This window comes from Hippopotamus amphibius, chromosome 6, assembly GCF_030028045.1.
Source record: "Hippopotamus amphibius kiboko isolate mHipAmp2 chromosome 6, mHipAmp2.hap2, whole genome shotgun sequence".
Taxonomy (NCBI): Eukaryota; Metazoa; Chordata; class Mammalia; order Artiodactyla; family Hippopotamidae; genus Hippopotamus; species Hippopotamus amphibius.
In genome coordinates, this window is record NC_080191.1 from 106,007,691 (window position 1) to 106,019,797 (window position 12,107).

General features: G+C 44.9%; 1 protein-coding gene across 1 annotated transcript in view; it reads left to right on the forward strand.

Annotated features, from left to right (window-relative positions):
* The first annotated feature begins 1,962 nt into the window (after positions 1-1,962).
* The window catches only part of KCNH8 (potassium voltage-gated channel subfamily H member 8), a 409,682-nt gene continuing 399,537 nt past the window's right edge, over positions 1,963-12,107 (forward strand). Inside the window, exon 1 of the mRNA XM_057739199.1 lies at positions 1,963-2,038. Coding sequence (XP_057595182.1) covers positions 1,963-2,038 — 76 coding nt within the window. The remainder of the gene's footprint in view (positions 2,039-12,107) is intronic.

The following is a 12,107-nucleotide window of genomic DNA, read 5'->3' on the forward strand; positions in this document are numbered from 1 at the left end:
GCGCCGCTGGGGGAACACCACCCGCGTGAGCTCCGTTTCCTCCAGACACTGCCGGCTCGGGACGCAAGGATGGGGGAGAGATCTGGGGCGCGCGGGGGCCGGGCGCTGAGCGCCGCGGGGCGGGAGACCCCACGCCACTCACCCGCCTCCGCAGTCCCGCGCCGCCCACTAAGGAATCCCCTCCCCTGCCGGGCGCGCCCCCGCCCAGCTGGCCGCGCGCGGCGGCCGGATCTCCTTGAATTTCAACACAAAGGGAATCCTCGGCCGCAGGAAGTGCATCACGGGGAAGGGGGACCGGGGGCGGGGAGAGGGGGATGCGTCCCTCCCCCTCGTCACCCCCGCCCTCCGGGAGCCCTGGGCTGCCGTGACGACACCCTCAGGGACCCCCCCCCCCGACGCCCCACCAGCAGGGAGAATCCAAACCAGGAGCCCCCCCCTCCCCCGCAGTGGTGAGGGGCGGGAGCTCTCGCCTCCCGCCGCGCGCGAGCTTCCCCGCGGCGCGGACCCCGCTGCCCCGTCTGCGGCTCTCTCACCTGTTCGCTTCCCCCACCCCCTCCTTCCGGGTGCACAGGCACCTGGGCTGACGTTTGTTTTTCCACCCCTGGGCTCTCAACTTTCCTGCTACATCCCCTTCCCTTCCAGGTTTTCTGTAGATTCCCTGCTCGGGGGTCCCGCACTCCTAGCAGCGCTGCGCCCCGGGCTTGGGCGAGGCTTTTCCCAGGAGGGAGTCCCCGCGCCAGCGAGGGCGGCGGGTCCGGGGGGGGGGACCACTTTCGTTTTCCCAGATGCTGGCCGTGCCGGGGACTCGGCCGGGCTTTCTACCTGGAGGTGCCGGTCTGGGAAGGAGGGGTAGGGCAGACGAGGCTCATTTGTGCTGCAGCTGTTTTTACGAGGCGATCTTAACGGGTCTTACATTGTATTTTTCAAATCAATAGCAACAGCAAACTTTTCTAGAAAGGTTTTGTTCACGTCTCACCGCGGAGTAGGAAACCATTCATTGTCCATATAAAAAGCTATTATAGTATTATATTCTTTTCTTTTAGAATGGCTTGCGGAGACCAGTGGCAATTTGGGGAGAGGGGCTGAAACACCCGTGTGGGAGCCCAGGATGGGGAGGTGGGAAGACCCCGGCGCTCTGCGTCAGTTTCCCGATTGAAAGACCGAGGGGCTGGGGCGGAGGCCGCGCAGCTCCCTCCAGGCTGCCCCGCTCGGCTCGTGGGCACTTCACCGCGGCAGGTGAGCCGGAAGGGGGCCACCTCCCCCGGGGGCGCCGGGCTGCCTCCGCTCTCCCGGACACCGCTGGGGGACGTACCCGCTCCCAAGTTCTAGGGCGGCCGGGTACCTGCCCGACCTGTCTCCTCCCCTTCTCCAGCACCACACCCACGGGACTCCGGTCTCCCCGGGAGAGGGACAGAGCGGGAACAAAGGGGTCTTTGTTCAGCGGCTCCCGGGGGGTGGGAGCCGTGCTCGCTCCCGCTTGCCCACGCCCCTGGGAGACGGGCAGGACCCGCGCCTCGCCCAGCCTCGCCCAGCCTCGCGCGCCGCCCTCCGCGACCCCAGCGCCTGAGGTCAGGGCGCGGCGCCCCGGGCCACCGCGGGCTCTTCCCGGGCGGGCTGCGCGGCGGCGCCTGGCGGGCTCTGCCGCCCGCGGAGGGACGGTGGGGGTTCTCGGAGCTGGCGGAGGTGGAGGGGGCGGCAGAGGGAGCCTGCGCCCGGCTGAGCCTGGAGGTGCGGGGCGGGCTCCGCGAGCGCTCCCGGGGCTGCCCTGCCGGAGCAGCGGCGGCGGCTGGAACCCGCTCCCTCGCTCCTTCCATCCTCCCCCTTCTCGCGAGCGGCCCCATCGCCGCGCCGGGCCCCCCTCCCCTGCCGTCATCACGCTCCCCTTCTCCCTTCTTGGCACTTTCCTCTCAAACCATCCTTCTGGACAAACTTTGATGGAGAATTTCACGCCACGCTGGAAAGATGCCGGTTATGAAAGGACTACTGGCGCCCCAGAACACCTTCCTCGACACCATCGCCACCCGTTTTGACGGAACACGTAAGTCTTGCACTTCCATGAGTTGCATTGGTTTTTTGTTTTTTGTTTTTTGAATGATTTTTCTCGTGTAAATTAGTTTCGTTCCCACCCTCCTTTTTGTACCAGTGGAGTGTGTTTCCTTCTGTTCCTGCCGAGGTGTCTTTTGTGCGGAGAATGTTTTTCCTCCCGTGGTTCGGTGTATTTGGCCCCCTTGTCTCTTGGGTTTGTAAAGGCTGGAAAAGAGCCTGAAGAAAGACCGACACCTGTGTTCACTATGGGACCCGTATTTCCTCTTTAAGGAATCGGCTTTTATTAATTTTATGAGGTGAAAATGAAAATTGTCCATATTGGTGAATTGCCAATCAATCCTTCTAGAGTTTCAAGGCTCCCTAATTTTAGGGGGAGTTTAGAATGTTCTTCGTCCATGGAGCTTCATTCCGTGAGGTCTTTTGGATGGGCACGATCCCATCTGAGTTTAAGAAATGCAACTAGAATCTAGATTGCCAAGTGTAAGCTTCCTGTAGAATTCTAAGCGTCCTGAGTCTCAGAATCCCGATTCCTGCTTCTCAAGTAGAATAGCATACCTTTCAATCTGACATTATCCTAACACTCGAGGAGAGACTGTCGGAGAAGGAGATGCTGGGCGTTATAAAACCTGATCTGATTCTAAGAGAAAGTTTCAACGAGTATTTTTAGAGGGCAAATATTACTGGACGTTTAGCTCGTTTAAGCTACAGTTAAAAAGCAAAGATGTGGTGTGTGGATTCTCGGAGACTGTTGGGAAGCATCTGCAAGTTGTTCTCTTTCAGGACCACGGTCAGGTCCCGTTCTTTCCCAGGCTTCTCAGACTCCCCAGACTCCCCTCTTCTTGAGCCCGTTGGTTTTCCCTGTAACCAGGAGTCAGTACTTCCACCCCCAGCAAAAGCTGTCAGTTGGTTTCACTATGACTATCTACACCTTCCTCCTAGGTTATGTTGCTTCTGCGTGCTGTCCTTCTTTTAATGCCTGTTACACAAGACTTGCAGAAACTCATTTGTACTAAAGGCTTGTAGTGATTCAGGCATCATTGTTTTTTAGGATGTTGGCATATTTCTCGGAGCTGATGTGAGAGAGCACATCTAACTCTATTTTCACTCCAGTTGTCTGGACACAGTCTTATTACGGCGGGAAGTAAATCCTGGACTTTTGTGCTTCAGGAATAGTTGGAAAAGTTTACATGAGGGAGAAATGAACTATTTACTGGATTTTATTCAATTTTTGCTTTTGACCTCCAGCCTACTCCACGTAGTCGGTGTGAACATTTTTCCAGTGTTTTTTTATCTTTATCTTTAGCCTTTCTCTCCCCTTTTATGTTCTAGATGTGTCAAAGTGTATGAGTGAAGTGCAATGCTATTATTTATGTGTTCCTTAGATAAGAGGAAAACATCATAATAAAATTTCAGATCCCTGCCAATGCCATCATACCCACCACCCGACCACTGCACAGAGTCACCACTGCTGTATTCATGCATAATTGTGGTTACTACTGTTTATTACCTTGGGAACTGATCAGTTTCTAGTGGATGTTTGCTCTTGAAGTTGAAGATTTAAACCCCAAAACTTTCCATATTGATCACAAATGCATCTATTGAAAATGAGCTAACTGGTAAGTGGCAGTTGCTTATCTCATTGTGATTTAAAGTGAATGGAATGCATTGTGTTCCCAGCATAGCCCTGGGAATTACTGCAGGGAAATATTTAGGTATCAGTTGCTAATGAGAGGAACTTTGGATCATCTGTGTGAGGATACCTCTGCCTCTTTCACTATCACATTTAATAGACAGAAAGCATGTAGAGAAAGAATGGTATACTAGTGAATAGGTCTTTTTCTATTTTAACTACACATTAATGTGAATAAAATAGAAGGTTAGAAGTTTTAAATGCTTGTTGGGTAAGGCCATCATCACAGAACCAGCATTTAGAATATTAGCAAAACTAAAACTGTTGGAGAGCATGCTTGGTCTGTGCTCCAAGGGTCTGTGGGATCCCCAGGGGGAACCACTTTGTGTGAAATCAGTCTGAAAATAAGTGAAGTAAAGTTCAAAGTAACGAGTGGCAGAAAGGTTTACTTTAGCAAAATTTTGTTGGCAGCATTTAACGATACCTCTCATCCCAGCAAATCCCACTCGAGGAAAGAGGATTGTATCCTCTCATTTGCTTTTCATTTGAATTGCAAGATGACTTGAATAATCTGAAACTTAAAAAAAGTACTTTAAGCAAATTTTAGCCAAAAATTTTGCTGTAATTAGCATCATGGCATACCATTTTCCCTGCTGAATATTTAGTTTATCTTTTTCTATCTTTTATGTGTCGACACAATTTTATTAAGTATAATTACTATCCCTGTAACTTTTCCTATGATCATCCATCTTTCTCTTGATTTTTTAGCAGTCATTTATTTTCTTGTGCAAGGTAAAACCATTTGAAAGTTTTAAATTTGCAAAATTGCCACTCGCACAAATAAAAACTATACTGGAGAGTGAGTAATGTTGTTATACTCAAAATGTAACGTGTTTACTTGGTACATTTGCTGCCTTATTTGTTAGGTATATTTTATAGTCATGTTAGTTTCTTATTTTGTTTTATTTTGGATAATATCATTGAAAAAGTAAGAGAACAAATAATAACCCTAACAAACCACCTTGCTAACTTAACCACCGTGAAGTATTATTATTATCTTTATTGATTTAATATTGTAATGGGAAATAATAAATCTTAAAACATCATCTAAAATTTCTCCCAGGAAAAATTAAATATATGACAATAAAAGCCTATTACATAATCTTACTAATTTATCAGTTGAGGTATTATCACAGGGCAACATAAAATAAGTTAATAATATATTTCATCACCTAGTGACACTTTATTGTTGCACATAATAGGGTATTTTTTCTTTTTAATGTTTAAGAAGTGAACTCTTTGTCAGAATTGAAAGTCAATAGTGGGACATTAATTGAAACTGTATTTCTCATATTCAATATAATTTTTAAAAACTATTGGAAAAGATAAATCTTTTCATGTAAAACTACCCTAACATATATTTACTATTGAAATATGTTCTTCTGGTTTACATTTAACTGAACGTAAATGAGACTCAGAAAAACTTAGAAGCTAGCAAATACTGAATATGTGTACCCAATTTAGGGGGAAAAAGTAATTCCAATGAAATTCTTTGACTCATTCCATATAGCCACACTTCTCACTTGAAACACTTACACACACACACACACACACACACACACACACTTAACATTATGACCTGCATATAGTTTATTTTTACACGTTTTTACATATGGTTCCTTTTTTTTACACCTTTAATGTACTTAAAAAAATCTTTTCTGAGTAGACTTTTGCTTTAAGTTCATGAATATTAATTTGGACAAAAGGAAAGTATAACAACAGAACACATCAGTGCATAGTTTTAAAAATAGTTTTTCAGGACTTCCTAGGTGGCTCAGTGGGTAAGAATCCGCCTGCCAATGCAGGGGACATGGGTTCTATCCCTGCCCCACGAAGATACCACATGCAGCAGAGCAACTAAGCCCATGTGCCACAACTATTGAGCCTGTGCTCTAGAGCCCGTGAGCCACAACTGTTGAGCCCATGTGCCGCAACTGCTGAAGCCCACGTGCCTGTGCTCTGCAACGAGAGGCCACTGCAATGAGAAGACTGCGCACCACAAGGAGGAGTAGTCCCTGCTCGCTGCAACTAGAGAAAGCCTGTGTGCAGCAACGAAGACCCAACACAGCCAATAAAATAAATAAATAAATTAATTAATTAATTTAAAAAAATAGTTTTTCAGTACAAATATGTGCCACAGGGTACCATTTGAGAAAAACATTTTTTTTTTTGAGGATATAAAACTTTCAAAGGGAAGTGTCCATTTTCAAAGAAAATGGTGCATTAGCCTACATTTTCCAGCCACATCAAAATTTGGCCAGAATACTTCTTTCCCTTTGAGGTCAGGGAGACAAGATCTGAGATTTAAAGGAAGCTTGTAGCCCAGTGGACTCCATCAAGGAGATTCCAGTCAAAGTGTTCAGAAATAATGGTGGTTTAGACACTCATTCGTATTTGCACATGTTTTATGTACTCCAGTTCAAAATGGTCCGAGGAAATTTGTTAAATTGAAACACTTCCTTTGCAGAGGCAATTCTCAGTGTTTTTTCTTTTCCTCTTTATACGTTCATCAAGGTACATAGATCTCTTAACGTGAGAAGCATAGACAGAAGGCTGATGTACCCAATGCTGTAGGAAGGGGACACAGGGAGGAAAGGGACAGTGAAGACTTCCTAAGTCTTTGCTGGGTGGTAGTTTGAATATCATCAGAGGCACTTAGCCAATAAGAAAGAATGAGTTCCATTACGTATGAGTCTGTCTGCAAAAGGCTGTTACATGAAAACATTCAAAGAAATACCTAGCATTCCACAGTTATCTCCTCGTAAATGTAAATTTATAAAGACACGTTTGTATTTTTTGTGTGCCACAGGTAGTCTCTTTTATTCCCATACTGTATGTTTAGAGAGAGAGTTCCCATGTTAGTTTTCTGTTTCTGTGTAGTAAATTACCACACATTCCGTGACTTATCATCTCATATTTTCTGTAGCCAGACATCCAGGCAAAGACTAGCTGGGTCGTATGCTCAGGGGTTTCAAAGACCACAGGCCGGCCACCAAGGGTGGCTGCTTGAAGCCCCCCTCCAAGCTAACGTGGTTGTTCGCAGAATTTATTCCTTGTGGTTTTAGGTTTGAGGCCCCTGTTTTCTTGCCAGCCATCAGATGGGACTTTCCTCAGCAACCAAAGGCTTCTTTCTGGCTCCTGACACATGGCCCCTTCCCCAGGCCCTCTTACAACAGAAGAGCTTATTTTTCCACAATGGAATATTACTCAGCCATAAAAAGGAATGAAATAATGCCATTTGCAGTAACATGGATGGACTTAGAAATTGTCATACTGAGTGAAGTAAGTCAGACAGAGAAGGACAAACATAGTATAATATCACTTATACGTGGAATCTGAAAAAAAGGTACAAATGAACTTATTTACAAAACAGAAATAGACTCACAGATGTGGAAAACAAACTGATGGTTCCCCGGGGAAAGGTGAGGGGAGTGATAAACTGGGAGATTGGAATTGACACACTACTATATATAAAATAGGTAACCAGTAAGGACCCACTGTATAGCACAGGGAACTATACTCAATACCCTGTAGCGGCCTATATGGGAAAAAAAATCTGAAAAAAAGGGGATATGTGTATATGTATAACTGATTCACTTGGCTGTACACATGAAACTAACACAACATTGTAAATCAACTATACTCCAATAAAAATTAAAAAAAAAAAAAAAAAAAAGGACCAGCACGAATGCCTTTCTTTTAGGAGCTCATGTAGGTCAGGCCCACTCAGAATAATCCCCCTTTTGATGAACTGGAAGTTGACTGATTATGGATCTTAATTACATCTGTAAAACTCCTTCTAAAATTATACAAGCTGTCCAAACTCAAGGGACAGGGATTAGACGGGGTGTTTACACAAGGGGTTGGGACTCTCAGGAGCTGGCTTAGAGTTCAGTCTGCTACTGGTGCTGTCCCATCGCTGTACTATCATACAAAGCCTAACATTCTCACATCTGTTCTTCGGTGAGGCAGATTTATTGAGCACAGCTTCTGTAATCTGTGTGCGTGTAAACTCTGTTGGGCTTGCATCTGAAGTCTTGGTGAATATAAGGCCCAACTCAGTGGAGGGAGGGCTTTTCTTTGTATTTGGTGATGGCATATGAGTCAGCCTAGCCTAGCATGTGTTTAGTCAGTTTTGTTATTAGGTTCTTCATTCTCTGATCTAGAAGTAATGTAGGAGACATAGGGATATTTTCAGCATACTTATTCCAGTCTCTTGACAGGGTGTTCCCTCATTCCAGATAAGGAAGGTTACCTGGGGTCTGTTGGTCCATGTACAGGTGTCTTAATCTGCATCGGAAGGTGAACCAGTCCACACATGTGGCATCTGCCAAAGGCCCACGACAGGTCCTTGTACTCTAAGCGGAAACTTAGCTGTTTCCACTTTATTTATCTTCTTAACCATGCCTATTACTGGGCCAGCTATGTGGACTGTTTTGAAACAGTATGTTTTCCATCTTTTTTCTTATGCTTCTGACCACATTTCAGATTAAGAAACTCCGCATTATGCACTCTTGTATTGAGGCTGACTATGTTAAACTAAATAATTTTCTTTATGTGAACTTTATTCCGAGTTTACTAAAAATAGAAGGGAAGAAAGAGAGAGGGAGAGGGAGGAGAGAAGAGAGAAGAGAGATGAGGAAGGAGGGAATTCTTTTATTTTCATCCTTTTGACGTTGGAGATGAATTCTTTATCCTGCAAAGGACTTATCACACGGGTTCTCAAAATTTCCCTGCAAGGAACAAAGTGTTTGAGTTACAAGAATTTGGATTTAGGTATTTAAAAGAAATGCACTTCTTTGGATGTATGTATTATTATATAAATAATAAGAAAAGTTTTATTATGTAGTCTTTAAAAATACCAGATAATTTTGTTTTGACATCATCATATAGAGGAAAATGGATAGCTAACATGTGAAGAATGGAAATTATATATTTTTCTAGGCTCTGGCATTTGATGTAGACCAGAACCAACACACTTCTGGGAGGACTCTCTTAGGAAGTCTTTACTTCATTCAGCCAATCAAACATTTCTTCAGCCCTATTTAATCCATGCTGACTGTACACAAAGCCACTATGCCAGGATCTTTGGGATAGATCATGCTTGTCTTTGTCTCAAAGAGGACGACACATGTGTACACAAATTACCATCATACAGGTGCGAAAGGGATGAGAGTGCTCAGGGGGGTGTAGATGAAGGACTGTGCACATCTGAATGAGGGAGGAATAACTTCTGTGGGGGGGCGTGAATTGGGCATCATATAGTAAATGACTTTTGGGTGGGAACGATTGGCTCATATATGGTAAGGGCAAAAATCAGTATTGCGTTTACCAGGTCAATTTGTGTAGCACTTGTCATTGAGGCTGGAAAGGGGGGCCTTTAGGGAGAATAGCAGGTATCTTAGAGGATGTGAAGGGGGCAGTGTAGGGGCAACAGGACAATGGAATGTCTTCAAAGCCGGCGTGCTTTGTCATAATAAGGCATGGGAGGTGGTAGATCCATGTCTTGGTTAGAGAAATGTGTTGTCCTGTATGCTGGTGTAAAAATTCTCAGCCTTCCCACATTGTGCAGGCTGATGCATAATATGGGAGAAATGTCAACCTTAAACCGAAGATAATTCTTTTCTTTTTCTTCTTTTTTTAATTGAAGTATCGGTGGTATACAATATTGTATGTTACAGGTGTACAATAGAGTGATTCACAAATGTTAAGGGTTATATTCCGCTTGTAGTTGTTACAGAATATTGGCTATATTCCCTGTGTTGTACAATATGTCCTTTTTAAATTAATTAATTAATTTGGCCGTGTTGGGTCTTTGTTGCTGTGCGCGGGCTCTCTCTCCTTGCAGTGAGCAGGGGTACTCTTTGTTGCAGTGCACAGGTTTCTCAGTGCTGTGGCTTCCCTTGTTGTGGAGTATGGGCTCCAGGCGCTCAGGCTTCAGCAGTTGCAGCATGCGGGCTCAGTAGCTGTGACATGCAGGTTCAGTAGTTGTGGCACATGGACTTAGTTGCTCCGCGGCATGTGGGGTCTTCCCGGACCAGGCATCAAACCGGTGTCCCCTGCATTGGCAGGTGGATTCTTAACCACTTCAGCACCAGGGAAGTCCAATTACAATATATCCTTGTAGCTTATTTTATACCTAATAGTTGTACCTCTTAATCCTGTACCCCTATATTGCCCCTCCCCTCTTTCCTCCTAAAGTGTTCATTCTTTCCAGCTAGAAATTACTTGCAGCTTTCATAAGAGTTTTACTGATTTTTCAGCTACTACCCATTAAGGTTTACAATACTTAGTGTCTGAATTTTAGCCTGGGCTCTCTGGATAAAGCTGAGAGTTCCTCAAGCCCATGGGCTTTGATGGGAAGCTACATTGGCTTGGTCTTGCCACTGAAAAAGCAAGATATTATTGTGTGTGTGTGTGTGTGTGTGTGTGTGTGTGTGTGTGTACCTGGCCCCTATGTCTAGGTGCTTCTAATGAACTCCTTTTTAAAAATATTTATTTTACATTGGGTATAGTTAATTCACATTGTTGTTGCATTAGTTTCAGGTGTACAGCAAAGTGATTCGGTTATACATGTACAAGTATTACCTCTTGTATGCTTCCAGGTGTGCAAACCAAGTCACTAAGATACTTCTTCTTACTGTCTGTCCTAATAGAGCCTTTACACTTGAACAAGGGTCCTCTATTACAAGGCAGAATTGTGTGTTCTTCATTTGCTTATGAATGTGTGTTCTGCCCAGGGAGCTGACTTTCTCTTAAGGAAGGGAAAGATTGATTTCTCACCATATAGCTGCAAGGCGTTCTTCTCCAGGGCTGCTCTCCCGTGTTGTACTGTAGGATTACGCCTGTGGAGAAGAAAAAGAATGGAGAGTGTGCTAGAATTCTGCCCCCATAAAGCAACTGGAGAAATGCCAACAGTCAAAGGTACAGAATTGCAGCTTCAGAGATAGTTGGTTCACCAGGCAGTGCATATTTGCTGATACAGTCTAAACGCTAAGTTTTTAAACCCATTTTGGCTTAGCAGAGCCTATAAACAAAAACGATGAGACTTCAACTTTACCTGTGGCATAGTTCATACTTAGCTACTGGAGCAGGTGAGGAGTTTTCTCAGTAATTTAAACAGTCAGACGTAGTTCTTGGCTTATAAATTCGCTGGAAGATAAATTTTACTTTCCTTTTTAGCTGTTAATACAACCATCTATCTTCCTTAAGCCCTTCAAAATTCACATGTCCCCAAATGAACTAATAATCTTCTCCAGCCCATGAAACCTATTGATTCTCTGGCCCCAGAGTTGGCATCACCACCCACCCATCTCTTCAGGCTAGAAATCTGAGTCGGTCTTGACTGCCCATCCATCTAATTGATTATCAAGTCTTTGAGATTTCACTTAGAAATACCCTAATTTGGACTTCCCTGGTGGCCCAGTGGTTAAGCATCCACCTGCCAATGTAGGGGACACGGGTTCGAGCCCTGGTCCAGGAAGATCCCACATGCCGTGGGGCAACTAAGCGAACACAACCAAAAATAAAATAAAGAAATACCCTAATTTGGGTGCTCATCTCCCTCTTCCTTGCTTCTGCTTTAGTTTGGACCCTGTTTCTTATGGACACCATTGCGGCCTTTCTCTATCTAGACTCCTGTGGTCATACGCTCTTATCCGACCCGCTTGCGCCCCCTTCAGTCCACATTGTCCCCAGAGTGAGTTTCATGAAAAACAATATCATCATGTAACCACATAACGATCCATCAGTTCCCTGCCACCTCTTGGAGACGGTCCAAAGCCCTTAGTGTCATCTGACCCCTAAGATGATTCCGCAGAATCTTTCCCAGTCCACTGCCTCCTCAGGCTGCAGACACACTCACCCCAGATGCCTCGCTCGCCCGTGCTCCTGGGCCTCTGCATAGCACCCATCCTGCAGGCTACCTTCTACCTAAATTCTTTCAGTGAGGCTCCAAGTACAGTCCGTTGATATTTCCTCTGTGCTGCCGTGTTATTGCCTCACCCATTCCATTCCTCTCGTCAGCTCTTCTGTGTGCTCTGATGATCTGCTTTCAGATTTTCAACACTCAACCATCAACTTCTTCAAGCCCTCACGGTGTCATCATCCATATGTTTTTTCCTTGCTTGGACTTATGCTTGGAAGAAAGTCTTTGCTTCATAAATGTTGCTTTGGGTAAAAGAATTTCATACTTCTTAAAGGCCAGGTCTGTATAATAATTGTCTTGATTTCCCTTCAGTGATAACTGGTGTTCCTCTTACACGGTACCATGTGGTTAAATTTAGTTTTGAGACATAACTCTAGACTGGCTTCTAGCCCCTCATTTTCACGTGCTTGAAGTACTAATTTCTTTGAGAAAACTCTAATGATA